This window comes from Octopus bimaculoides, chromosome 11, assembly GCF_046866305.1.
Source record: "Octopus bimaculoides isolate indiv1 chromosome 11, ASM4686630v1, whole genome shotgun sequence".
Lineage (NCBI taxonomy): Eukaryota > Metazoa > Mollusca > Cephalopoda > Octopoda > Octopodidae > Octopus > Octopus bimaculoides.
In genome coordinates, this window is record NC_142938.1 from 41,152,239 (window position 1) to 41,167,351 (window position 15,113).

The 15,113-nt window shown below is 36.6% G+C and overlaps 1 protein-coding gene across 1 annotated transcript; it reads right to left on the bottom strand.

Annotated features, from left to right (window-relative positions):
* Positions 1 to 712: 712 nt before the first annotated feature.
* Positions 713 to 14,629, bottom strand: LOC106868479 (m7GpppX diphosphatase). Its single transcript, XM_014913765.3, has 4 exons — positions 13,396 to 14,629; positions 7,940 to 8,085; positions 5,319 to 5,543; positions 713 to 1,287 (listed from the first exon to the last, which is right to left on the bottom strand). The coding sequence occupies exons 1-4, from the start codon at positions 13,709 to 13,711 to the stop codon at positions 961 to 963; spliced, it is 1,014 nt and encodes a 337-aa protein (XP_014769251.1). The 5' UTR covers positions 13,712 to 14,629; the 3' UTR covers positions 713 to 960.
* Positions 14,630 to 15,113: the final 484 nt, after the last annotated feature.

Below are 15,113 nucleotides of genomic sequence, written 5' to 3' on the forward strand. Positions count from 1 at the left end.
CTTCAAGACAAAACTTGACACTTTCCTCTCCACGGTACCAGACGAACCAACGGCTCGTAATGAGACGCAGTTTAGGGCAGCTGTGTCAAATTCTCTTATACACCAGATGTGCCATCAAAACTCTTGATTGGACCATGTCAGGTGGGGGAGAAGAGCCATGCGAGGAACGTGAAAATCACGGTGGTGCACCAGCATGACCGCAGCCACTTGGCTGAAACACATAAATAAATAAATAAATATATATATATATATATATATATATACATGTGTGCGTATATATATATATATATATACACACACACACACATCTATACTATATTGTTCTGGGCACGCATTAGGCAAGAAGTTGAAAATTTTTTGGGGCCCATGACACTACATAGACCCTAAGTAAAACATGTAAAATTTGAATGAAATCAGTTGGGTAGTTCTCAAGTTTTAGGGATTCACACAGACAGACAGACATTCTCATCTTTATATATATATAGATTCAAAGGTTGACTTTGCATTTCATCCTTTTGGGGTTGACGTAACCAATGTACGCAGCTCCCCGAAATTGCTGGCCATGTGCCAAAATTTGAAACCAATATCAAGATGTCTACATACAATACAAACTATTGATGTCTTTAAAATTAGGTTGCTATATTAAAGCTATTACATTCAGTTACAGATACAACAAAAATTTCAAAATATTTTAAAATATAAGGAACAGGTATTGAATAATTTCAAAGAATTTCTTTACTTAAACCATTGTCACCAGTGTGGTGACTCATATTTTCTAAGAGTACTTCCATTCTTTCTCACAATAAGCATCACACCTGTGATCCCAAATATCAACGTTCACAAGACAAAATGTACCAATGCAGTCAGTTTTCCGACCAAAGATTCAGTACTAAAATCATGTGATGGAATGAGCATAAAAATACTAAACTGAGGTGATAAAATGAATATAAAAATGAAATATCATTTCTGTGATTGCTCAACCAGATCTTTTACTTCACATGGGTTATTTTCATCTTGTTTTTCTATATAACCAGCACTTTTCAGTTGCTCATACAACAACGTTTTCTGTTTTACCTGATATGTTATTGTTCTGTCCAAATAGTAAGTATTTTTAAGTTGAATATTTTGAATAATATCACTAAGAAGGTGAGCTGCATGAACGTCTTTCCCAGGGCAGTCCAGTTTGATGTTGTTTATATGAACATGGAAATGAGGATAAGATGGTTTGTAATGACAGTACATACGTAGTTTATATGCTGGTACACCATATTTCTTTTCAATGATTATCTGTAAAAAAAGAAAAAAGAAAAAATAAGCACAAGTATTTTGTTGTTGGCACTCCGTCGAGGGTTCCAGTTGATCCAATCAACAGAACAGCCTGCTCGTGAAATTAACGTGCAAGTAGATGAGCACTCCAGACACGTGTACCCTTAACGTAGTTCTTGGGGATAATCAGCGTGACACAGTGTGACAAGGCTGACCCCTTTGAATTACAGGCACAACAGAAACAGGAAGTAAGAGTGAGAGAAAGTTGTGGTGGAAGAGTACAGCAGGGTTCGCCACCATCCCCTGCCGGAGCATCGTGGAGCTTTAGGTGTTTTTGCTCAATAAACACTCACAACGCCCGGTCTGGGAATTGAAATCGCGATCCTGGGCCATTGTGCCTCCACTAGCACAAGTATAGCTGTGTAAAAAACTTTGCTTGAAAACTACATGGTGAATTTGGTAGAGGGAAACTGTGTAGAAGCCCACTGTGTGTGTACATATATATACACACACACACATTATATATATATATATATATATATATATGTGTGTGTGTGTGTGTGTGTTTATGCGAAACATGTATATACACAGATACACACGGTCATATTAAAAGATACACGTGAGTGGCAACATATAGTAAATAAACACAAAATAATAGACATACACACACAGATGACATATAAGATCCATACCCAGATATGTACACATGGTTGTAGACATGTAGTACACCAAGAAGTACTATATGTGCATACATGTTAGCATATATCAGCAATAGTGACAAGTAACATAAACCAGTAATAGTTATAGTAACATAAACCAGTAATAGTTATAGTAATAGTTGAGAGGGTTTAATGAACGCATAATGCAAATAAAATAAAATAATTATAGGTATATTATGTACTAAAGAAAGATATAATTTAAAAAAAAAAACCCAGACATATTGAGAGAAAAGGAGGTGTAGGGGGAGATAGATAAAGTGTTAGCCCAATATATGGTGGGTCATGGAAGAGTGGTGGTAGCAGGGAACTGTACCAGATAGCCAGAAGGGAGCCTGGGCGACAGGTATACATAGCCAAGGAAGAAGCAGAAAAGAAGATGTTTGCCAATGTTCAGCGACATGAAGACCAGAGAACTGAAGTATTTCGGATTGCAAGACAGTGTGTGAGAGAAAATTGCGATGTTACAGGAGAGAAATATGTCCACATGGATGATGGTGCACTTGCTTTTAATGATTCTGCAAAGAAAGTCAGGAAAAGCCCCTGGCCCATCAGGAATCGCTGCTGAGATGCTTAAAATATCTGGTGGTGTGGTTTATGGTCTAGTCACCCATATTGTAAACCAAGTAGTTCACGAAGGAATCATACCCAATGACTGGCGTAGCCACACCATAGTCAACTGCTACAAAGGTAAAATTGATGCTTTAGATAGAAATAACTAAAGGGGTATCAAACTATTTTGTGCCAGGTAGAAACACCACTGATGCTATATTCCTAGTAAGGCAACTGCAGGAGAAAGATAAACCCCTACACTTGGCTTTTGTTGACTTGGAGAAAGCTTTGACAGGGTCCTCTGATCCCTTATCTGGTGGGCGATGCAGAAATTAGGAATAGACAAGTGGTTTATAAGAGCTGTATAGGCCCTGTACAGGGATGCTGTCAGTAAGGTAAGAGTCAGCAATGAGTAAGAATTCCGGGGTAGAAGTAGGGGTTCATCAAGGATCAGCCCTCAGGCCCCTCTTATTCATCATAGTCCTCCGGGCAATAACAGGGGAATTCAAGACAGGATGCTCCAGGGAGCTCTTATATGCTGATGACCTTGCTCTCAAAACAGAATGACTACCAGAACTAGAGAAGAAATTTCAGGCGTGGAAGCAAGCCTTCGAGTCAATGTTGCAAAAACCAAAGTTCTAGTAAGTAGGAAGACGAGCAAATCACAAACCCCTTCAGGTAGATGGCCCTGCTAGATCTGGAGAAAAGGTGTAGGTAGAAACTCCATACAATGTACCCAGTGTAAGCTATGGATGCATAAGAAGTGCAGCGATATCAAAAGCAGGTTAACCAGGATGACAGCTTTTGTTTGCAGCAGATGTACAGGGGCAATAGCTTCCACTACCTAGGTAACCAAGTCTGTAGTGGGGATGGATGCTCGGAGAGCATTGCCACTAGAATAAGAATAGCCTGGGTAAAGTTCAGAAAGCTCCTACCTCTACTGGTAACAAAGGGCCTCTCGCTCAGAGTGAAAGCTAGACTGTACGATGCATGTGTGCGAACTGCCATGCTACACAGCAATGAAACATGGGCCATCACTGCTGAAGACGTGCGTAAGCTTGAAAGAAATAAAGCTTGTATGCTCTGCTGGATGTGTAATGTCAGTGTGCACACACAATGGAGTGTAAGTGCCCTGAGAGAAATGTTGGACATAAGAAGCATCAAATGTGGTGTGCAAGAGAGATGGCTGTGCTGTGTATGGATGAGGAGAGCCGTGTGAAGAAGTGGCATTCCCTAACAGTGGAAGGAAACTGTGGAAGAGGGAGACCCAGGAAGACATGGGATGAGGTGGTGAAGCATGGCCTTCGAATGTTGGGCCTCACAGAGGCGATGACAAGAGACCAAGACCTCTGGAGATATGCTGTGACTGAGAAGACCCGGTAAGTAAAGTGAGATCACAGCTGTAACCTATACCAGTGTCACATAACCAGCCCATTTAAAAAGTACCTTTGAATTGTCAGGTGACACACCGAGCTTGAGGAGACCTATTGAGTCAAGTAAAATCAAATCACAATCAAAAATGGAAATTGTAGCTGTGGCTGCTGCCAGTGCTGCCTGACTGGTTTTCATGCTGGTGGCACACAATAAGTATCATTCATGCATGAGTCGTTGCCAGAGGCACATAGAAAGCAATATCCGAATGTGGTCGATGCCAGCCGCCACCCCGACTGGCTCTTGTGCCGGTAGCACGTAAAAAGCACCATCTGAACATGGTTGATGCCAGTGTTGCCTGACTGGCTCCTGTGCTAGTGGCACATAAAAGCGCCCACTACACTCTCGGAGTGGTTGGCATTAGGAAGGGCATCCAGCTGTAGAAATATTGCCAGATCAGATTGGAGCCTGGTGTGGCCTCCTGGCTTGCCAGCACCCAGTCATGGAAAACGGACGTTAAACGATGATGATAATATATATATATGTGTGTGTGTGTGTGTTTGTCCCCCCCCACCACTACCTGACAATAGGTGTTGGTTTGTTTATGACCAATAGCTTACTGGTTTCACAAAAGTGACCAATAGAATAAGTATAAGACTTAATATAAGTGCTGAGTCAAGGGTAATGATGATGGTTTACATAGTAACAAGCAACAAGTTTGTCAAGGAGTAGTAAACTACATTAATTCTACTGCAAACTGGTATTCATTTCTATTTACCTTGACATGAGTTGAACTTGAAATACACAAGTTCAACATTGCTATATGGACAATATTGTTCAGGACACTAACATTTCTGATGGTTCAATAATTCATATTTGATGTAATTAAGTACCCTAAGAGGGTATTGAACAAACTTTGTTACATCAGTTAAATTTTATTACATTTTATATATTTATTTTTATTTATAATCATTTAATACATTCAAATATTGATGAAGCCCACAGAAGGCCAACTCTGTTGGAATAAATCAGCTTATTAACTAGTTTGGTTACAGAAAAATGAACCAACCAAATTAGTACACTCTGTTGAGAAATAACCAACAGAATGTTTGAAGATGGCAAAACATGAATCAAATTAAATATTATGAAATACAACTTGTGGTAGATTCATGTTAGCCATTTAAGTGTTAAGATGTATGTGTGAATTTAGTGGCTACTCTGACTACCACAATGTAAATTTTTAGTTTCAACAGATAATAGCAGATTGATAACAGATATGAAAGGGGTACAACTCCATAATAATATAAAATAAATGTCAGGCATACTGTAATATTTCCAAACTGCTGAAACACCAACTAGTACTTCTTAATTAATCTTGTAATGACAAATAAGAGAAAGAAAGGGAAAACTTACAGGACATTCAGTGAGAATAGACTTGAGCATTGGTAAATGTGACTGGTTGAGATCACGAATTGATTTGAGGTTCCGTTTATGGACAATGGCTACAAAGTACAGGGAATCAATATCAATGCCATTCCATTTAAGATCAGGCAATAAAATGAATCCCTTTTCAGGATCTGGGTCTTCATATAAAATTCTCTCCGTTTCAGATTTCTTATCCAATATGTTATATACCCACTGAAAAGAAAACCGATAGATAGATAGATAGAATGTCTGTCTGTATGTATGTATGCATGTTAAATTTTATACATTTATTTTTATTTATAATCATTTAACACATTCATAATCATTTAATACATGCATGCATGTACATAGGCGATTCTGTTATTTTCAAAATTAGTTACATTGGATAGTAACAGAATTAATGATATTTTTGCAAATTAATTTTTTGTGAATTAATTTTCTCGTGAATTGTTTGCTTTTGTATCGAGATTATATATGTATATGTCATATACATATTTCATTGTTTGATAAGTGCCACACATGAAATTCTTTTGCTCTTGAATCCCTTTGTAACTTCTGCCAATAATAATTATATATTATTAACATCATTTAACGTCCATGTTCCTTGCTGATAGGGGTTGAATGGTTTTATAGGACCTGAAAGGTCCCAGGACAGCATTGTGGTCTACCGTCTACTTTAGTATGGTTCCTATGGCTGGATGCCCTTCCTAATGCCAACCACCTTACGGCATGTACAGAGTACTTTGTGTGTCACCAGCTCTAGTGAGGTTGCCACTACCTCCCCTGCTTATTACATCACCTAGGTAATAAAAAGCTATCAACTACTTCTAGTGAGCTATCTGGACATTTAAGAGAATCTATTTCTGATTGCTCATAATACATACTGCTCCAGTGCATGTCACAAAGCTTACTTTCTCTATTAGATTGCCTATGATTCCACTACACCTCTTATGTGCCCATAGCTTACATTGATTATAACATATGGAGTTTATACTCCTTTCCTGTATATTGAGCAAAGTTATTTCCGTGAAGACACCAGGGTCCTATCTTCTTTCCTACATACAAAAACCTTACTTAGTCTTTGCTAAGTTTGTGTGCACATATATATATATATCTCATCATCATCGCTTAATATCCATCTTCCATGCATGCATGGATAGGACAGTTCACAGGAGCTGGCCAAGTACAAAAACTACCCTATGCTACTGTGTCTGCTTTGGCAGGGTTTTTACACCTGGATGCCTTCCTAACACCAACTACTCTGCAGAGTGGACTATAAATATGTATCATTCATAGTACACTGCTGATAACAATGTGCTTCCAATTTTGTCTTGATTGCACCATTGTTTTCTATCTTGACCCAAATTGCTTGACTAAATTGTCTTCCAATATCACGGTGGACTTCCCGGTGGCCCTTTCCAATCTTTTGGATACTACATGGCAACTTGCATGGGTCTCTGGGTCTCTTGCATGTTGTCTGTGAATCTTGCAACATGTCTGGCGCAACAGAACTTGTGCTTTCAGTACTCTGATCACATTGTTCACTCTGCTCCATTCTCAAATCTCATTTTGAATGTGCTCTCTTTGTGATGCTCCTAGCATGGATCTTTCCATAGCCCTTTATGCTGTAGCCAATTGATGTTCAATCCTTTTTTGTAGTAGCGCACATCTTATTTGCATATGAGGGCACAGGTAGAATGGTGCTACTGAAGAGTCTGGCACATATGGCATTGTCTAGCTTTGTTCCAAGCACATCCTTTATTGAGTTAAATGCCATCCATTCTGCTCTTATTGTCTTTGAGATTTCAGCATCCAAATCTCAGCACATATTCACTGTGTGCACTAACAAGACATACTCCTTTACCTCCTTAATTTCATCACTTCTCACTTCTATTCAACCTTGTGTTAAAGGTAACAACATGGCTTTCAGCAAAATTCTTAAAAGAAAGGGATCTTTTAGTGGGTGACATATGAGTGTTGGAATTGGTTCTACAGTAGGAGGAAGAGAGTGAAGTGGATGGAAGTGTTTGTTTATGATTGTTTCCATACTCTTTAAGATGGTAGAAATGAGAGAAATTGGTCAGAAATGGTTGGGTCACAGAGCTTAATCTAAGGGGCGATGGGAGACATTTAAGAGAGAAAGAGAGAGAGAGAGAGGGAATAAGACTGAGTTTTGCAAAGATAACAGCTAAATTTCAAGGAGATGGAATATAATGGAAGGGATATTGCTAAGTTTTTGAAGTCAGTGTCACCTGTGAACATGATGGTGTGACTGGTATCATCACTTTTATTTCATTACACACACAACAACAACTATATTGTATGTATGAGTGTGTTTATAGACTTTATTAGCATGACTCTTCTGAATTATAAAAATATTGGTCTCAATACAGTTTTGGATGAAAATTTTTGCAAAATAAATTAAAAATAGCAACATTATAAAATAATTCTCTGTAAATCAAAGAGCTTGTCTTTTCATTTCTATTTCACATAAAATGTGCTGAGTTTTCAGTATTTTTTTACACTTTTTCTTTATGGGCTGAAAGCTATTCCATGGCCAAAACACTACAAATTAATTCCTTAGAGAGAAAAAAAGATAAAATACATACTTCTAAACAAAAGGCTTCCTTTTCTAAGGCTGGCAAAGCAATTTTCTGATATATCTCTGGTGTTTCATGAACAACAAAACACTCTTGCTGAGTATATTTGGTAATGTGAAAGTCCGTGGCAGGATTAATAAATGTTGCTTTTACATCTGCAAAGAAAAAAAAAAACTTATGTAAACAAACAGCTGAAAATAACAAGTCTCTATGTGGTCTCCCAGACTCCTGAAAACAGCAACCAGAATCATAATTTATACAAAAAATACAGGATGGTAACAATCAAAACACCTTTGATTCTAAGTCTCGTTGATCAGGATTGGCCAACAACTATAACCATTTTTTTAACCCTTTAGCATTCAAACTGACCATATCCACCCCAAAGAGTCTACCAGTTTTATGTTCAAACCAACCAGATCCAGCCTCTCACCCCAACCCTACAGGGTTGTTCTAAAAATAAACAATCACATCATAGAAATCTTGAAGCTATGAAACAATGGATGGTTAATTCAAAACAATGTGAATAAATAAATATCACATTTGATAGAGTAACCTGAATATGCTAAATGGTTAAAGTGCATTTTATAATTTAACTCCTTGAGACAAACAATGATGTAAGATTATCAGGAGCAAAGAAAATAACTAGTATTTTGGGCAGAGCTCATAATCAGTAAAGAAGGGTGTGTTTGAAATGTTACGCATTACTTTTCTTCATATCAATTTTTTTGTTGGTTTTATTGTATTGACTCCTGCCAATGGAAACTACTAGTAGTTCTTTGAATTCTAATGATATCATTCAAGTTTTAAGTTAGACATACTTAGGTTTCTGTTATTAGTAATTCTTAGCTTACTAGCTTGTTTTCACAAAAATCTGTACATTTTATATCTCTTTCATTCCATGTTACTAACATTTGTCCCATTAGTTACAAGCTCATGAGGATGCCTTAATAGCTGCTAAACCTAAGAGAAAAATCTTTCTTAAATCTCAAAAGAGCAGGTCACATTGGACAAAATTGTATGTTTGATTTATCTAAAGTAACCTCAGAAACGAATTTGGAGGAGTACAACAGTATTCTTACTTTTCCTCAGTAATTTATTAATTTTCATATTTGCTGGAGCATTTTTGCATCTATTTACTCAAATCATGCATTGGTGGAATCTTGGTGGTAATTTGTCCTTGTGATAGATACCATAAAAACCCATGTAATTTATGCAAGTGATTTTCAGGAAAGCTACTCATGTAAAACTGTTAACAGTTTTAGTAAATTTATACAGAAAAAGTATTATATACCATCCAGCATAAATAAAAGTCAACAATATTTTTTCTGTAAAAACCTATTTTGACATTAAATGAGTCAACTTCCTGTACAAATGTTTACATTTGTATGTCATTTTTCAACAAAAAAAATTTCTAAAACATTCTGGAAACAATCCACTCATGTAATTTACACACCCACTAAAGTTTATTTTTGTTTTTGTGAAAAAAAGTGCGTAAATTACATGGGTTTTTACGGTAATCTTAAATTTTGGCCTAACAACTACCTGGACAATTTTGTATAAGTAATGAACCTATTTATTACCTTATGACAATTTCAACGATCCACCTGATATTTTGCACACATTGGTGTAGTTCCCTGGAAAAGGGCTCATAAAAAAAATGGTTTGAGATATGTCAAACAAATTGCAAAAATATGCCCATGTCATCCATTTAGTAAAACTATTCAATTATTTTTGTTCTCTTCAAAGCCATTAATTAAAGCAGTTGATGTTATTTCTGGAAGACACCTGTGCTTGCCTTTCTATCATACTTTAACCTTTCAACAACTGGCATAAAGACACTGCCCCTTCTCACTCTCCGCCCACTTAGTAAGAGCTTATAGCTTTGTTAAGTTATACACAAACAAACTAGTGGAGATGAGAATGTATTTATCAAAGGTTTATTACTTTACGTACATTAGGGCTTAAGTCGCCAGTTATTTCTGTTTAGTTAATTCAGATTCATTTAACGCTCACTGCTAACATTATTTTGTTTCCCTTCTCTCTTTGGACGTCCAACTCCCTAGCTAGCCCACAGCAAAGTTCCTGTCTACAGTTCATCTGTTATGAATCCTGCTCTACATAGCTCCCCCCACAGTACTGTTGACTATCATTGGAAATGGGAAGGCGTTTTAAATGTCCTGCCCATGCATGTGGTTACTCGGTTCTTTGGTGGCTGTTCCTTGTCAAGAGTTAGTGTGATCAACCTAGGGCAGCCCCTGTTTGGTGGTTGGGCTACCTGAATGGGACTGTCAACATGGAGATGGGCTGGTTTCATAGATGCCGAGGGGTGCTTTGGTGTGTTGATAGGGGATGCAAGTCCTGGTCTAGTCCTTGATTTGCTTGGCCATACTTGTGCCAGATAAATTTGCTTGACAGCAGCTGCCTTTGTTCTTTGGCAACCTCAATAGTGCTGATGCCATGTAAAAAGTACCCAGTACACACTGTAATGCAGTTGGCTTTAGGAAGGACATCCAACCTTAAAAACCACACCGAAGGTGACATTAGAACTTGATGTTGTCCTGTGCATGGAAAACAGACAGTAAATGTAGATATGATGATACTGATTCAGTGAAAATTGCTGAAGAATCCAAATTGGACAGTTACAGATTAGCATATATATTCATGAGGAATGAATGTGTGTGTGTGTTGCCACTGGGTTCAAAGCACTAGTTCAGAAAAGTACCATTTGCCTATCCATCGGTTTATGTTTAGACAACAAGGTCTTCTGTATAATGTAGGACTTCATGAATATCCTCCCCACCAAAAAAACAAACAAAAAAAACCAGTCTCATCATGAGAACACAAATTACTTTCCTTCATAAGTCCAACACAATATGCTCATGCAGCAACTGTGTCTTAGTTGGCATCTTCGCCATGTCTCGTAATAATGTTAATCCCAGAACGTTTTTTGAACAATTCGAGCCCACCTTCGCTAGTTTTAAATTCCTCTTATTTTCCAAGCTGTTCGTAAATAGAATTAGCTCTTTTGCAAATAAATGATCTAGTCACCCACCTGCTAATTGTTTTTCTTTAATTCACATAAATAGCAAATAAACGGTGTGTATAACATTTACAAGACGGTGGATCATCAGACACGGTGTTTGATCTAATGTAGTCTCCAACTGACGAACAACCTTAGACAATCAGAGCTAATTCGAAATATATTCACTAGATATAGAGATCGAGAAAATAGGCATCAGTGTTATTAAACCTGCTATCGTCGCGCTTTTTAGCTAATACTTTTCCCTTGAAAATGATCAAACCCGTCGAAGTAAATTTCGTAACAGGAGTTTTAAAATTAATTTTGGTAAATTTTTATGTAAGGAAATCATTCGTTGCCACACTTTTATTCATTAACAAATTAATAGAAAAGCATTCGTTACCAGGCATAACTACAGATGTATACCCCGCCCCCGAATTTGTTGCCTCATAACTTCCAAAAAAAATGGATACTTTTTTTACGAAACTTTTAACAAATAATCGCTTAGATTCTGTAGATTGAGTGTATGTAAAGATTTGTTGGAAAAAATTTTTCCGAGGGATTAAGGAGGAGTTTCGAAAAATTCACACGACCCGAAATTTTCCCCCTCATAACTTTCAGGAAAATGGGTATTTTTTAATGAAATTTTATACAAATACCTTTCAAACGGTGTAGACTACGATTACAAAGAAATCTGAAAGCAAATTTTTTTTGGACGGGGAAGAGGAAAAAGTGTGTGATTTAAGGGAGATTTGGCTGTTGTTTCTAGCACATCGCAAGACTACCCTCCTTGTTTTTTTCTCACTCAAATATGTACCGATCTTTTTCAATATTTTCTCCCCAAAACACATTTATGCTATAAAAAAATAAATAAAGTCTGAAAATATATGATTTTTTTTTGCCGCACTTCCTGCCCCCGATTGTTTCTATGATATTTATAATTCTAAAATATTGAGAGCCTAAGATTTATCCAGAGTGAATTTTCTTACATATATAACCTCGCTTGGTTGGGGTGCGAGTAAAAATCTAAATTATCATTTTTTTTGTCTTTGTTTATATACCAGCAATGGACTACGTGTGTTACTTTGGCACTATCATTCCATAAAATGTGTTTATAGGGATAAAAAGATTGAAAAACATAATAGATGTGAGAGTGAGAAAGAAACGTGGAGGGAGGTCTTATGGTGTGCTAGAAATAACAGCCAGGTCTCCCTTAAATCACACATTTTCCATTTAAATTATTAATTTTTTTAAACCGAAAATGTTTCTCTCACGGGTAGTGTGTAGTGAAGAAAAAAATTGTCAAAACCGGTCCAGACTTGGGTGGTAAGAGTAAAAAAAAAAAAAAAATCATAGATTTTCAAAATCATTTTCTATTTTTCGTGAAAAGATGCTTCTCATCATTCCGAAGACGGTGCTGAAAAAATCCCCGTCAAGACGGAGAAATTCCAACTTACGTGGGCCGTCTGATCCGAAACTCCGTTTTCGAGAACCTCCACCTTCCCCAAAATTTTATTAACCATGTTGCCTCCAAATTTCTTTGTAATCGTAATCTACACAATTTGAAAGGTGTTTATATAAAGTTTCATTAAAAAATACCCTTTTTCCTGAAAGTTAGGAGAAGGAAAATGTCAGGTCGTGTGAATTTTCCAATAAATCTTTATATACACACAATTTACAGGATCTAAGCGATTATTTGTTGAAAGTTTCGTTAAAAAGTATCCATTTTTCTGGAAGTTATGAGGCAACTAAGTCGGAGGAGGGGCATACATCTGTAATTATGCTCGTTACCAAAGGAACCACAGTGTGTGAAGAAAGAGAAATTTGCTGCCGTAAAAAAAAACAAAAAAACAATAAACAAACGTCTAATAAAATTTAAGAAAATATTACGTGACATAACCTAGTAAAAAATACCCAAAGGAAAAGAAATGTGAACTTTTTATAAAATAACAGTCAATAAAGAAAGTAGCGACATTCAACGAGCGGGAAAAACGAAATTGTTGACGGTTTACTTTTGTATGCAGGAATAAAATTAAGAAAATTCCAAATATCAGCTACACTATTGGATTTTCAGGGGATGTCTTCGCTTTTACGGTCCTAAATTCAAATTGGTCTTTTAAATACAGTCCTATATATGTCTATTTCGCTGTTGGTTAGTTCTCTGAGATATCGCTAATTTGGATAAAAGTTAAAAATCGTGAACTTACGTACATGCATCTCCGAGAAAACCACACAAATACACATACATAGACCAATTTGAATTAGAACTATAAACACGAGGATAACTTATTCTCTTACTGGTCTCATACTTTTCTTCAAGTTGCACCTATTTTTTTTCATATTTATGCAGAAATAAAATCAAGAAAATGACGGCGAATAATATATCGAGAAAATATCAAACTGGTTACGTTATATCTATTTAAAATAAATGAATGGTATGTTTTACCGTAACTTGGTTCCGAAGGCGCCAACAATAAAGAATAATAACAATCGTTGCGAAAGCTGACATCGATATGATCTGAAAGAACTAATTCTTTGGCGTATTCGATATTTATTGGATTTCGTTCAAGAAACAATACGGCTTTGTTTTCGTTGCTAGTTTCATCAGAACTGCCTTGTATTCTACCTTCGACGACCAAAAGCTTTTTAGCAGAATCTTCTCTTAAAACTTTGATGACTTGAAAGTTGTTAAGATCTTTCCTAACTTTATGAAACTCTTCTACTTTCTGCTTCTTTGAAACAGGTTCTCCACTCTCCGCCATCTTTCTTTATATGCAAATATGGCCAAATAGTTAATTAGCATATTTCATAATCAGGAGATCCCGGGTTCGATCTCAATACCTGAAATCATTACTAGGTGTCTTTTAATGTAGTATTTGTTTACTTAGTCTTGCTAATTAAATTTAGTAGAGGAAACATTTATGGAAGCCCGTCAAATAGATTATAACTGTATTTGAAAGGTCCAGCCATGCTACAGTCATATTAAATTTGTTCGGAGATTTACCTTAATAGGTGATCTTTCGGTATATGTATGTAAAAATGCCCGTAACCCACTTGGTTCTCAGTTCAATCCCACTGCGTGGCATCTTAAGCAAGTATCTTCTACTATAACCCCGGGCCGACCAAAGCGTCATGAGTGGATTTGATAAGTGGAAACTGAAAATGTACTGAGTGAGTGAGAGAGAGTGTCTGTGTCTTTGTTCCCCACCATGGCTTGGAAATTAATGTTGGTGTATTTACGTCCCCGTAACTTAGAAGTTTGGCAAAAGACAACAACAGAACAAGTACCAGGTTAAAAAAAAAGTACTGGGGTTGATTTGTTCAACTAAAATTCTTGAAAGCAGTGCCCCAGCATGGCCACAGTCTAATGACCAAAACAAATGAAAGATATATACAATATTTATGGGTACCTAAAAAAGTTATTGCACTAATTACCTCCGCCAAGGAAGGAGAGTATGTTTTCATCGGCGTTGGTTTATCCGCCTGCCGGTCTGTGTGCAAAATAACTCAAAAAGTTGTGAACGGTATTTGATGAAACTTGCAGGAAATGTTGGTAACGACACAAGGAACAGATGATGAAATTTTGATAATGATCTGGGAATTTTACGAATTCTTGAAGGATTTTTCATGTTATATTTACTTTACATGAATTATTGTTACGTTTTTTGATTATTTCCCTTGAAAATACGTTCATCGTTTCCACGTAACCTATGGTGGCGTTGCTGTTTCCAAAGTATATTTTCGTTTCTCTATTAGTAATTTTACTTGCGTATCTATCTTAAAATGAGCTTGGCAGAGGTCTTCGCTCTCTGAGTGCTTTTCTAGTTTCAACTAAGATTGTTATATACAAGTAAGAAAAAACATTCTTTGGATGGTTTGCTGTTAGCTTCTATATTTGCATTGTTTCTTCACATATATAGAATTACATTAGCTAATGTATGCTTTCTTAATGTAAGATGGTATGGTGTGATTTGGAGGAACTTGGTTGTATATAGTACATCAAGTTTCTGTGATTTTTGTAAATGTGTATATAGGTTAGGGAGTGTTAGCGTGTTGTGTACCACTGGAGAGTCAGATTGCTTCATGTGTTTCCAGGGTTGTCTCTGATCCCTATTCTATGAACTCTGGTGAACCCCGAAGTATGATTATGTCTCTTACATTTTT

Coding starts and splice junctions, on each gene's coding strand:
- LOC106868479 (XM_014913765.3), bottom strand. CDS start 13,711: ATGGCGGAGAGTGGAGAACCTGTTTCAAAGAAGCAGAAAGTAGAAGAG. Junction 5,544..7,939: donor AGGAAGCCTTTTGTTTAGAA/GTATGTATTTTA, acceptor TTTTCTTTTCAG/TGGGTATATAACATATTGGA. Junction 1,288..5,318: donor CTATTCTCACTGAATGTCCT/GTAAGTTTTCCC, acceptor CTTTTTTTACAG/ATAATCATTGAAAAGAAATA.